The sequence below is a fragment of the Poromitra crassiceps genome (genome assembly GCF_964638095.1).
Source record: "Poromitra crassiceps genome assembly, chromosome: 23".
Taxonomy (NCBI): domain Eukaryota; kingdom Metazoa; phylum Chordata; class Actinopteri; order Beryciformes; family Melamphaidae; genus Poromitra; species Poromitra crassiceps.
In genome coordinates, this window is record NC_139639.1 from 20,166,088 (window position 1) to 20,179,950 (window position 13,863).

General features: G+C 42.7%; 1 protein-coding gene across 1 annotated transcript; it reads right to left on the bottom strand.

Annotated features, from left to right (window-relative positions):
* Nucleotides 1-954: 954 nt before the first annotated feature.
* On the bottom strand, nt 955-13,587 carry LOC310796820 (neuropilin and tolloid-like protein 1; the record flags this gene model as incomplete). Its single annotated transcript, XM_083659053.1, has 10 exons — nt 955-1,477; nt 2,436-2,580; nt 2,813-2,926; nt 3,535-3,763; nt 4,138-4,250; nt 5,140-5,196; nt 9,981-10,229; nt 10,778-10,912; nt 11,304-11,369; nt 13,560-13,587. 10 exons carry the CDS (start codon nt 13,585-13,587, stop codon nt 955-957), a joined length of 1,659 nt encoding a protein of 552 aa, XP_083515179.1.
* Between the last annotated feature and the right edge of the window lie 276 nt (nt 13,588-13,863).

Here is a 13,863-nt window from a genome sequence, read left to right on the forward strand (position 1 = left end):
GACTCATAAAAAACATACAAACACATTTAACTAATATATTATTATAGTATTAAAGGGGAGTCATTAGTGTTAGAGAGGCCTACTAAAAGTTTAATATGAGGTTAATAGAACAAATTTAGGAGAATCATCAAAACGCATGAGTGAGGGGGTATTGGCATGGCAAAACAGCTCAAGGGGTACATAAGACAAAACAGGTTGGGAACCACTGGTTTAGATGGATCTATATCTGTGCATTTTGGGGGGAATTTGGATCAATTAGATGTACAAATAAATGATATCTCGCATTTATCTCGTAAATTGGTCCCAAGCCCGGATCAATGGGAAGGGTTGCGTTAGGAAGGGCATCCAAAGTAAAACATATGCCAAATCAAATATGCGGATCACTGGGCCATCTTATACCTGTCTAACCCCTTCACCTGGGACCAAGGTGGAGGTGGGATTACACCAGAGGGTAAAGTTATGCGAAAAGATAACAAATGATCCGCTGTGGCGACCCCTAACAGGAGCAGCCGAAAGAAGAAGAAGAATTTATCTAACAGTGATGGCAGTTTTCTTGTTTTGGTGGTCTGAAAATATGGGAAACACTGCCTTGCATCAGTCATAAAATAACCTCAAGTATGATGTAAACATAATGATGGACAATTAAAGCCAAACAAAAAATAAAATAAAGGTATTTCCCATGTTTAAGATGGTTTCCCCAAGCTCTAGGCTGCTGCATACTGCAGTTAGCAATACACTGTAAGATGAGTCCACACTATTCCAAATTACTATATACTGTATCTGGCTCTTCATTCCTAACCTGAATAAATAAAGAACTGCGTGTCTGCGTCTGATGGCCTCTTTTTAATCAAACCTTTGTTTTAGCCTTGCTATTCTTTCCTGCAATATATTTGAATTCTGTTCCATTTGGGTCTTTATTCCACCGCTCGCTTGATTCCCACGCGCTGCGTTACGTTAGAATTGGTCATTGGACATGGTGCGGTGGACAGTTTCCTGCAGCCCTGACAAGCTGTGGTGCAGCTGATGATGGTGGATGTGGCGTTGGCTGGTGGTGCGGCCATCGTCCAGCATCAAGTCATCAGCCTCGCACCCCTCTGCCCCGTCCAGAGAGTAGCTGTGCTTCATCACCAGGATGCTCCTTCGGCCGGACGGCGTGGCGTGGTGGGAGAGGTGCGAGGCCTGCGCGCCCGCCATCGCCGGTGGCATCGACGGCAGCGCCACAAGCCCCCCATCGGCCAAAGTGGTGGCATCACTTACGCTCAGGTTGCTGCGGCTGCCGTGCATGCTCCCGTGGTGCGAGCCGCAGTGGTGGTCGCGGATGCACTTGGAGGAGGATCTGCGGAGCTTCTGGGACTTCTCGAAGTCCTCATCCATGGCAGCGTCGGTCAGGTCGCCGGACGGGGCGCGGCGCAGAGTGCAGAGCTCGTAGTGCGGAGGCTCAAAGTCGGGGTGGAGGAGGGCGGGGTCGAAGTCATCTCTGTAGACAGGGAGAGGACAGTACACACACACACACACACACATGGTAAACAAAGAAAGAAAAAAATATCGGCACTCTGCACTGCCTTGCATTTTATGTGCAGTTTGACCTTGAAGGTGTTTGGTAGACACACTGAAACATTTAAATGTTCTCAATGCCTGCAAAAACACACATTTCTCATTCCTAACTGTTTACTCTCATTGGCTGCTTATATTATTTCTCGAGATCGGAAAAGAGTTAAACCTAAAGAAATGTTTTCCCTTGAGTGACGCAGAGACCGTGTCACCCGGGGTTACATTCTTTCAGTTCTCCATTTTGCTTATTGGTTTTTGTTTAGGCTATTTGAAATTTTTGGCACCTCCATGTCTCCAGCAGAACTTCTGCAGCTCCGTTGTGACGCATTGTGACATAAAACGCGTCAGAACGGAGGAAATGGGAGATCTCTGTGAGGAAAACAGAGAGAGGTAGCCTAACACTGCCCGTGTGCTTATATTACCGAGATTATTAATGATACAATAAAGTGGGTTGCGGGTATAAAGCCATCCTTTAACATGGGGAAACAAACGATGCTAGCTTCGGAGGACTGGGGCCCAAATCCCTCCTTTGGTTTGTTAGAGTAAACTTTCTTACTCTCTTTCCAAAATATAATTTTGTTATTGTTAGATTTGTAATTCTTGATTTGACATTTAATGGTTTACAGCTTGAGCAAACTTCAATACATTTTCCTCATCTGCATTTAAATAAATGTAAGTTTTATCATCTCCCATCACAGGTCTCTCTTAGAGTAAAGTTTGATTTGATTTTTTACACCCATTCACAGTGTTTTGTTATGCCATCCCCTCTGTCTGTCCCTTCTTTCATCTGACGTTCATAAACATTTCGAAATCTCCGTTGGACACATTTCCACCTATTTAAAAAAAATCGGAAATTCATGTTTACTTTATTTAAAACGTTTCACCTGCAGATTATGTATTTCTTGCGAGGCTGTTTGACCTGGATGATGGCAGAGATAATGAGTAGTATGACGACCAGGCTGCAGGTTACTCCAATGATGGTGAGGTTGGTATTATCCAGGCTGTCCAGGATACTGGCTTTCCTCTCCTCTGGTTAGAGGGGGAAACAGACAAATGTCACATTTTGTTCCAAAACTGAGAGAGATTTGTTAAAATATTATAAATAGAAAATGTTTTTGAAGAGATTCAAGCTGACACGTAGCACTGATCAATTATATTGCTGATAGAGCACATTTGCAGTAACCTTGCAAGCAAGCTGGATTCTCTTGCGAGGTTTGGTTTGTGAAAACAATACCGCCCCCATCTGGCAGTGTCAGGTTACCTTTGCAGTGGTTCTCATCCCAAGGGTAAACACAGTTCTGGATGCCATTGCAGACCAGTGTGTGGTTGATGCACATGTTGCTGTGGCAAAAGAAAGTGTCTACTTCACACGGAGCTGAAAAACAAAAGGTAAAAGTGATCTAAGGGTTGTTTGTATGAATCAAAGTCAAACCAAATTACCACAATTTAAAATTGTGAGCAGATTGTTGGTGGTGATCTAATAGATCAAACAGCACTAGAGCACTAGAGAACAGCACTAGAGAAAATATTTTTCTACAATCATGAGTGCAGTATTAAATGGAAATGGAAATATATATATATACTACAGCATATATATATATATATATATATATATATATATATATATATATATATATATATATATATATATATATATATATATATAAAGTCCCATATTCTGCCCAGTGTTTATTTTCTTCTTGTCTTGAGGTCCATTCAAACCTGTGCGTGGTGCCATGAACCAAAAACGCTCTCAATCCATTTTTACACATTCATTTTGCAGCATCTCTCTGAGCTGCCAACAACAGGCTGTTTCTGTCGCTGTGTCTTCAAAGGTAATATTATAATATTAATGACCCCTCTTTTCTGATTGGTTAACCGTTTCAAGAGTGAAAGACACCACAGCCCGGCAGCTACAGGTAGGGATTGCTCTGAATGAAATGTCTTTCATTGAACTGGAATTGACGGGACGGATTCACTCACGCTCATGGAAGGTGGTGAAGAGGATCTTGAATCTGCTCTTCCTGCTGCCCTCGTCTGCCCACAGCCTCACCACGCCCACGGAGGAAATCAGCATCACATCGTTGGCCACCGTGGAGCAGAACTTGTTCTTCAGGTGCTCGACCGAACTGCTGCCGTCATAGATCGCCACAAAGTTGCGCTTGCACTCGTTGGAATTGTGCATCTCATACTCTATGAAACGGAGGTAGATCTAGCGGATGAAAGGTCACGTGGAGCCAAGTTAAGGTGCAGTGAATGGACCAGGTGCATAAAAATAGAGGCTTGATGGAGATTTGATGTCATTCGCTCCTCCTGTCATTACTCACAACCTTCAACGTCAAAAACAACCTTTGGTCTCTTATTAATATCGGCAATATGGCAAATGGCCTAAACTCTCAAAATGTTGGCGTATCCCTTTAATGGGGTTTATTATTAGCAATGATGCCAGATCCTGGGCTGCCATGGGTTTCGGTTCTAGGTCAAAATGGTACAGATGTAATCCTTATTTTAGCAAACAACCACAACAGCAAAGGTAACTCCACCACCACCACCACCACCACCAACGCAACAAGTTGACATACAGACCTTAGCTTTTGGCGGAGCTCTGATGTACCACCTGCAGTCCACTGCCTCGGTCTGGCTGGGTATCTGGAATGATTCTACAAAGCCTTCAGGACCGCTCAACTCAAAGTCACAAACTGGGGAGGACAACATTGTTTTTGTGTAAAAGTTTAAAATAATGCTATGATTAAAAATAAAGCTCAGCAACTTTCCTTTTTTCTTTTTCTTTTCCGGTATGCCAGATGGCTAGTTCAGCCTGTGTAGGCCCATGTGTCTAACCAACATACTGTAATATACAAACTGAGATCAGGTATTGTTTACTGCATTTAGTTATGTATATGTATTTGTATTCTGTATTTGTATTTGTATATGTCTTTGTAGTAATGGGTGTGTTTATTGGTGTTTGTAGTATATTTGCATTTATGCGTATATGTTTGTATGTTTTGGGTAGGGGCTGACTTAAAAAGTCGCAAATTGTTTTCATTTGCAAATAAAATTAAATATTGTCAATACTAATGATAGGACTAGGCTAGCTTTATGCTTTGACAGAGGAAGCCCCGGGCCGGAAGTGATATGGAAAGCTGCAGTTGCCAAAATGGCCACTTGAGAGGCTCTATCCAAAAGGAAGTCCATGTTAAAATGCCAGAATTTGCAACAGGATTAAGCATGTTTACAGCCTGGTTCAAAACACGGTTTTGGCCTATATAACTAATTTCACCTTTCATAACAACTGTACGGGGGTGAATTTTTATAGAACTCCCCTGTTTAGAGTAAAATAGATGATAGAAAAGTCTATGGTTTGATTGACACGTCGCCTGTCCAGTGATCGTGCAGCTTTCTGATTACGGACCAATAGCAACAGCTGGGAAACCCCGCTCGCCTTGTGCTGTCTAGTGCGAGCTGTGCAAGGACCCGAAGAATGGCGACAGCCACACTAGGCTTCAAAACAGGAGTCAAAAAAATCAATGGGTCACGTCACGGTAGCTACATGCCTATACGTCCATATTATTTACGGCCTATTTACACACATTCTATACTCACAAGGCAGAGGTGGCAGTGCTCCGACATCTTTGAAGTCAGGATCTAAAAGCAGAACACAGCACCAGTCTGGTTAGAGACAATTTAGACAAAGTAGGCCACAGTATATGTAAACAACATTGTGTTTCTTTAACTTGGGCTCATAGCTCAAGTCAAAATGGCCTAGTATTATTGAGTCTCAGGGTTTTACCATAATACCATATGGCTTTTTTTTTTTACATCATGTATACTTCAGAATATGTTTAAATATGATAATTGCCAAAAGGGTGGATTTGTACACATAGATGATATTAATTAAAATACTGTGACCAAAATATATAAAATAAAATAAAAAACATTTGTTATCTACATGTTTTGGGATTTTCTTTAAATTGTAGATGTTGAAACACATCTGAAAACAAATGACAATAATGTAAAAATTAATACATATGTTTTTTAAATTTTGCATATGACTAAAATATAATAGGTCCGTGTATATACACGGACCTATATACTTGCAACATACTGGTATTCTTCCTGTACTAAGATAAACAGTCCTACTGATGTTTTCGTTTAGATGGTTAAGTGTAAAATCATTTCAATAATACAGTAGTGAAAAACTAAATTTCAATACTGTATCATCACAGAATATTAACAACATAAAATAAAAATAAAATACAGCTAGAAAGATGCTTTAATTTTGCAGTATTCCCCCAGAAGCACCCAATTTGATTATGTGTGAGGGAGAAATCCAGTTACCTTATGAGAAATATCATGAGAAGGGTAAATATAATGTAATAGCAGAGTCACGTGGAGGCGTTTTTAAGCTGGCCCGCGATAGCGGGGCGGCAGCTCTACATTCTCAGATGCTGAGTGAGTGAGTGAGTGAGTGAGAGAGAGAGAGAGAGAGAGAGAGAGTGAGTGAGTGAGTGAGTGAGTGAGTGAGTGACTGACTGACTGACTGACTGACTGAGTGACTGAGTGACTGAGTGACTGAGTGACTGAAGTGCCTTTTAAACATGAACTCTGGATCATGTCCAGCTAGAGAGAACAGGATATTTTCAGGTTTTGCCTTTCTAAACATGAGGGGTCTTTGTTAAGAAACAACTGGATATGAGCCGTTTTTTCTGCCAGTGGGCGGCCGGGGGGGGGGGGGGGGATCGAAAACAAGAAATGTGATAGGAAACAGCTTTAGCTATGAGGCAGTCAAAATAGTGGTCGCACCGTCGTCAATCACTGTGGGTGATTTATTTTACAAGTGGCAACTAGTCATATCTGACTAGTTTTAAATGTATTTCTCCCCACAAAAGTTTGATAGCCTATCAGTCCGTCAGCTCCTATCCTCTCCGCAGTGTGGACGCACAGTCACACAACACTGCCTGCCTCACACAATAGAATTGGCTGCATCACGTTAGCGACAAATCTGGAGACTTCAAAAAACGTGCCGTTTTAACGGAGTCCATTCCAACGAGGGGTGGCAATGTGCCAAAAATGAGCGCTTCGCCTAGGTTACATAAAGCCGCCCAGTCAAAATAGTGGTCGGACTGTCGTCAATCACTGTGGGTGATTTATTTTACAAGTGGCATTTCAAGTCATATCTGACTAGTTTTCAATGTATTTCTCTCCACAAAAGTTAGGCTTTTTCTGACATGGGAGCAAGCAAGCAGCGCAGCAGTAAGCGTCCCTCCTGATGCAATGGACCTGGCTGCCTGGCTGCAGCTGAAGCGCGTTGGGACCACACGGCCAAACAATTCAAGCCCTTTTTGCAGCACTTGAGGAAACCGTGAGTTTGCACGTTGATATAAGCGATTGCCCGAACGATTCATTAATTAATAAACTAGTGAACGTGAAGTGAAGTGAAGTGAGTCACACCCGCCCACTCAGATCTGCGGATAATGACCTGCCACTGTTTAACATGAGGTGCGATTGCGTGGAAGCGGATCTTATACCGGTGGTCGAGGTAGATAAGATACGGAGTCGCGGGAGTGCGCGTAGGCCGGCTAATTGTTGTTTAACATGCAGGCCAACCGGCTAGGAGCAGGTTATAATACGGATTCCACTGCATGTTAAGAAGTGGCTTATGTGACTGAGTGACTGAGTGAGAGATTGAGTGAAATGCTGCTGACTAAAATGCGGGGGCAGGGATGCAGCTGAGAGCAAGGGGTGGAGGGAAGAGGGGGGGTACAAGCAGGGAGACTACTTTCCTTGGAAAATAGTTGGCAACACTGTGGGTCAGCTGAGCACTATACTACTTTCTTACCTAGTTTATTTCTTTCTTTAGCTAGATAACAGAAATTAATTTCCTAAGCAACTTTTGGCTGCAGATCAGGCAAAGGTCAAAGATCAATGATGTAAGAGGAGGTGATGAACTCCATGCAACCAACCGCGTCCCTTTTATTAATCCTCTCATGTGTTTTACCTCTGCTTCGGCCTATGACAGATTATTCACACTGATTCCTGTGTGTGTGTGTGTGTGTGTGTGTGTGTGTGTGTGTGTGTGTGTGCGTGTGCACTTTATGTGTGCACAGAGGCTTTACACCCAATAAAGAGATACAAAAAAAGAAAAAAAGAAAAGATCAGATCAGATGAAGATGAGATTTAAGATGGTTTACCTAAATCCTCCCACCCCACACACACACACACACACACACACACACACACACACACACACACACACACACACACACACACACACACACACACACACACACACACACACACACACACACACACACACACACACACACACACACACACACACACACACAGATGCACTAAAGGTTTATTAATTAATTGTTGAGCTGTCTATAATTCTCCAGCTAGGCCTAAAAATCAAGGCTGGTACATTTTGAACTGGAAAAATTTGCCAACTGTACCCAGATTAAAGCCTGAATTAAGACCAGTTTAACAACCACACCACCGCATTTCTCAAATCAAATGGTGTTCTCAAAGAGCAGTGCAAATTCACAAACACTAACTGAACTGTCCGTGGGGCACAGCACAGGAATAACATGTGGGCAGTCTCAGGGTTAGTTAGCAAGTCATATTTATGCAACATGTAAACTCAGGGTGTTCAGAATATTACATTTTTGTTAAATTGCCTTTTTAGATTAAAATGAATGAGTAGCGTCCATAGCCTCTGCAAGGCAGAAGCATTGCCTTCTTGTCAGCCGACCAATCAGAATGGTGTTTCACGGCACATTGGCAGGTGATTGCTCATCTGTCCCCATCAGCTAGTGCAACAGTCAAACAAACTATACACATAACATCAATGGTATCTGCAACATGCATTAAAGCAACACTCCTAACTAATATCCTAGAAAGAAAGAAAGAAAGAAAGAAAGAAAGAAAGAAAGAAAGAAAGAAAGAAAGAAAGAAAGAAAGAAAGAAAGAAAGAAAGAAAGAAAGAAAGAAAAAAGAAAGAAAGCAAGCAAGGGAGCTATCTGTGCACCCAAAGTCTACTTCAGATTGAACAGAGAGAGAGATGGCTGGCTGCCTGGCTGGATGGTTGGATGGATGGAGAGATGTAGATTAATCTTTGGCTCTCGTCATTGTAGGTGGCCTATAAAATCTGCTGTTATTAAAGTATTTGCCTGGGTCTCCCTTAAGCTGCTCCCGCGGCTCAGCGGTGACAAGCTGGATTCCCCTGAAGACAAGCTTTCATTAACTGTTGTGTGTGACTGAGGGAACAAGTGCTTGTGTGTGTGTGTGTGTGTGTGTGTGTGTGTGTGTGTGTGTGTGTGTGTGTGTGTGTGTGTGTGTGTGTGTGTGTGTGTGTGTGTGTGCATGTTTGAAGAAATCCCCCCGCCCCAACCTCAGCTGGTGTGCACCATTTCCAGTGACATGCAACCAGACCTCTGTTAAAGCTGTAATATGCAACTTTTTGACATAAAATATATAAAAATATAATATAAATAGGATACATTGGTCTGTCTCCCTGTGTGTTCCTGCCTAAATACCCCCCCCTCCCCACACCCAATTTGCCTGAAATTGGCATTGCAATTATGTTCAGTATAATCTGGGGGTGTAGTACACCATTTGTTTTGTGTGGCCAACTGCATTGTCATTATATTAGTAATGTTAATTATATGTTAATATATTATAATTTAATTATTACTTAATTTGATTATGATTATGATTATTATGATTATTATGAGGATGATGATTATTATTACTATTAAGTCACGATAAGATTACTTTTAATATTATTTTGGGTATCTCTCCAACACAGTCTCATACAATTTTGTTAAATTAACACAAATTATGAAATACAGATTATGTGTTAGACAAATTATGTGAATATTCCTTCACATTCCTCCACCGCAAATTGGATTATGGGACAATCAGAACCCATCCTCTATCGGTCTGACGACAGAGGCGTACACTCGGGGGCGACGGCCAATATTTTGTGGTTTCCGGTGTAGCCAGCGGACATCCAAGCCAAGAATTCCTCTTCTGTGCGCAGGTCAATATTTACAGTCCAATTAGTAACTTGTAACGCAAGAATGAAGTTGGAGTTGGGATATGACGCCTCATGCAGATATCGGTTTATGGACCTAAAACACCTAGAAAAAGTATTGGTTGTAGGCGTCGTCTCTCAACTCAAAACTTCAGTGATAGAAAATATCTCTGCATCCATCGAGAATTGAACTTGGGTAATCAGAACTGATAACACCTCCACACCCTTACTTATAGTGCACTGATTTTCATGTGAAATTTTTCATGGAAAAATTTATTTCTCTCACATTTCTCACTACATCACACATACTTACATTCTAGGACATCAGTGCTCATCTCAAAGACTTGATCGGCAGACCCTTTCTGGCTGGCTTATTGGCTTCACCACTCACCTTGTGTAAAGTTGTAATGGGCGGAGAAACCGATGGCCTCCAGTTCGCCGTCAGCCACAAACTTGATGTACAGGTACCTCCCGCTGGAGCGCACGTACGCAGGGCTCTCCTGACCACAGTAGCGACCAATGATGGGCGAGAAGCTGAAGGGGCCGTCGCGGACCTCGATGTGGTCGAACTTACACTCCCAGGATGGCTCTATGGAATACTTCTCATCGAAGAACAAGTCGATGCATTGTCGGGGGGAGGCTGGTCGGGGGAGAGGGAGAAGTCTGTGCCCAGAGGAATGTGTAGAGCAGTAGTTCTCAAAGTGAATCATTTATTTTCACTATAATTCCATCTGTGTGTAACACAATGACTAAATGTATGACTATTTTGGTCATGGGTTTCATACACTTTATGTAATAAAACATCTAAAAGGAAAAACCGTATCAGATGGGGGATGGGTCCGTGCTCTAATTTCTGTCAGTTTAGGGGTCCTTGATGTGAAAACGTTTGGGAACCACTGGTATTAATTCATCCCAGGAACCATACAGGTCACATGTCACATTATTCTGCCTGTTTGTTTGCCTGGGAATCAAACCCACATACTGTTTCGATCCCTTTGAGTCAGTAAAATACTCTAAAATGTTTCCAGTGTGTCCATCTACTGCATTATTGGGTCCAGCCTTTTGAACAGGCATTACAGGCTTATATGTTTGTCCATAACTTTTCGGTTTGCCATGATGCTTTCTCTGTGAGGTCTCATATCATTTAGATATAGACATGCACCATTTCCATATTTATTGAAGTCTCACCTTCTAGAATGTAGACACACTCCCTCTCAGGTGGGTATTTCTCGGGGTAGTTGGGCGAGGTAAAAGACCCTCCATCAGGCTCCTTCACCCAGGCCCCACACTGCCCGGCTGGTGTCACCCCAGAGTTGTTCTTTACTGGAAACACAGGACAGAGTGGTTTAAGTTTGCTTTTGTGTCATTTTGCTGCAACAAACCCCAAGACAGCAGATGAAACCTGGAAACCTGTCTAAGCAGCTCGGCAACATGTTGATCTGGACCATAGTGGACGCAACCACTAATTGCCTTTGACTTATGGTAGATGAGTTTATATTTACTCACACTTGTGATACAAAATGTGGACACCACCTCAACTACTCCTATACCACTGAATAAATGCACAGAGACTGGCTTTACTCAAGTTGTCAGTTAGCCTAGCGGCACAGGCGGATGGACGGACGGACGGACAGAGAACGATCCATAGTTCCTCTCTTTGGTGGAGAACAATGAGCCCAAAGCAATAATGATGAACATGACTTAAATGTGATACCTTGAGATTTGGTTTTAGTAACTGTGGCAGCAGACAGCTCAGGTGTGATGAGGCTCGCAGCTAAAACTGAAATAAGAGAATGAGAAAGAGAATGCAGTTAAAGGTAAAAGCTATTCTGTCATTACACTGAAAACACACCAGATGCTGAAGCAACTTGGACACACAGCAAAGCCTCTGGAAGCACAGCCAGTTTCATTTCAGTGTCCTTGTTAACAGATTAGACTGTTCAGACCGGCTGCGCGAGCCACCAGCGATTGGGTCAAGCCAGGCAGGAAGTCTGTACAAGTTGTGATGATGTCTGGTGGTGTCTGGTGTGAACGGCCAGGCTCCTGCTCGAGCTGAATTTACATTATCATTGGATCCTAACCTGATGCTGCCGCATGGTTTGTTTTCACAGAACCATCTGGGAACACGCTCTGAAAACCTTTGAAAGGGGCAGGCACTTTTCAAAAAGCTACTTGCCAGGTGATTGGATGAACTATCTGTCTATCACGTCTATCACGGGGTCGCTTCTCGCTGTCGACGTCACACCTAGATCCCACCCGTATAGCTGCCTCTGGACGCTGATTGGTGAGAACCACTGGTGGTTCAGATTCAAAACAATAGATTGGAGCATATGGCAAGATGGATTTGTCATGTGATCATGATCTCATGATCTTGCGCGAATCCAGCTGACTCGCAAGGTTACCGATATCCCACTCATAGCCTAAATTAAAGACTGAATTCCTGCTCCGGTCGGTCAGGGCGCCTGGTCAGGGTGGCAGGGAACTGGTGGGAATAGTGTGATCCTTCCTCTCACATGTTACATCCTGCCGCTGCCGGTGAAGTTCCCCCTGTCAGTTGAAAAGAAGCAGCTAGAAACTGTGCATGTGTCGGAGGAAGCATGGTGCTAGTATCGGCTCTCCCCAGATCGGCAGAGGGGTGAGCAGCGACCGGGGCAGCAGGGGAAAAATTGGCCAAGTACAATTGGGGAGAAAATGGGGAAGAAATCCGAAAAAAGACTGTGAATTGAATCCAGATATTGTGATAAATGTGCGATTGTACACAAATATGATTCAAAATACCTGTAATTCTCAAATTTAGATGGATACAAATAACATTGAAAACTAATAAGTCCTTATAGGAATATGGGAATGTAACGGTGATACCATAGGACAGGGGTGGGCAACTATTTTTCATGGGGGGCCACATGAGAAACCCAGATTGTTGCCGGGGGCCGAACAAATATTGTCATGCCGTAACCCATGGATGGGCAACTTTGATGATAGAGAGGGCCACAAAAAAATGTCCTCGCTACAAGATTTTGCTGAGGGCTGAACGGCGCCAGCACGAAAAATTTGGGGCATTTGAAGCCAGGTTTAGAGGAATAACTCATTTTAAATTAACAATTGTGATGTCATTATTCAGTCTTAACCACCAATATTTGATCCTTTTCCTCACTCACTCCTATGTCACCACCTGCTCTCCCTGCAGGGCTTGAAATTAACTTTTTTCACCACCTGCCAATATGGCTGCTAGATTTTAAAGTTACCAGCCAATTAGAATTTCCACTAGCCGAAATGTTTTTCTTGAAATAAACCAGAATATGAGTGGGTTAATTTAAGCATAAGTATCAGTAAGTGGCCCGGGATTCTCAAAGCCTGTGTTGAGGGTCACACAAGAACAAAAATGCACTCTTGAAGCTAAATAAATCCAAAACCAACAAGTTAATTATTTAAATTTCTACTTCAATGTAGAACAGTCATTTCTTACACATGAGATTACTTTTAGCCTTTTAGTCATAAATATTATTGAAAGATATTCCATATTTCAGACTGAAATGCTATAACAGAAGAGTATTTCCCAGAATGACATGAACATTTGGACACTTATTCAGCGGGTATATTGCATGTTGCGTTCAAGTGCACTGTAAAAAAAAAAAAAAAAAAATTTTTTTTTTTTTTTTTTTTTTTTTTGCAATTCCATCGCGGGCCACACAGGGGGCGCCCGCGGGCCGCATACGGCCCGCGGGCCGTATGTTGCCCATGTATGCCATAGGAGATACATAGGCTACATTAGAACAGAACACTGTAAGATTGGCTACGACAAAGTCACTGTCAGCTTTCTGGGATAGCACATAGACAATAACAGAATTCCCTATAAGAAAAATGTGATATAGGCCTACAGGTCAACACAGTGATTTCTTATGGCATGAAGCCTGATGTTCAAAACAGATGCAATATAGCTTCCACAACTAAAAAGGCAGACGACACTTACCAATGGGAAGCAGAAGTTTGAGCACCATCTCTGATCCTTGACGATGTGTCAAATAGCAAATAGAATATTGGAAAGCGTGTTCACCTCATCAAATTATAAGGGCCATTCCCACGTCCTGGTATGAGGCAAAATGCATGGATCTGTCTCTTCAGGACATCAGTCCCTTACAAAAAGACCAAGACCGAAACCAAAGAGTTCCTACACATCTCTCCATCTCGCCACCCGGGAGCTCAAAGGATTACTCTCCCGTCCGCCACAGACCTTCACTTTTTCCCCCGTTCCACCTTCTGGCTTCATAATCCAC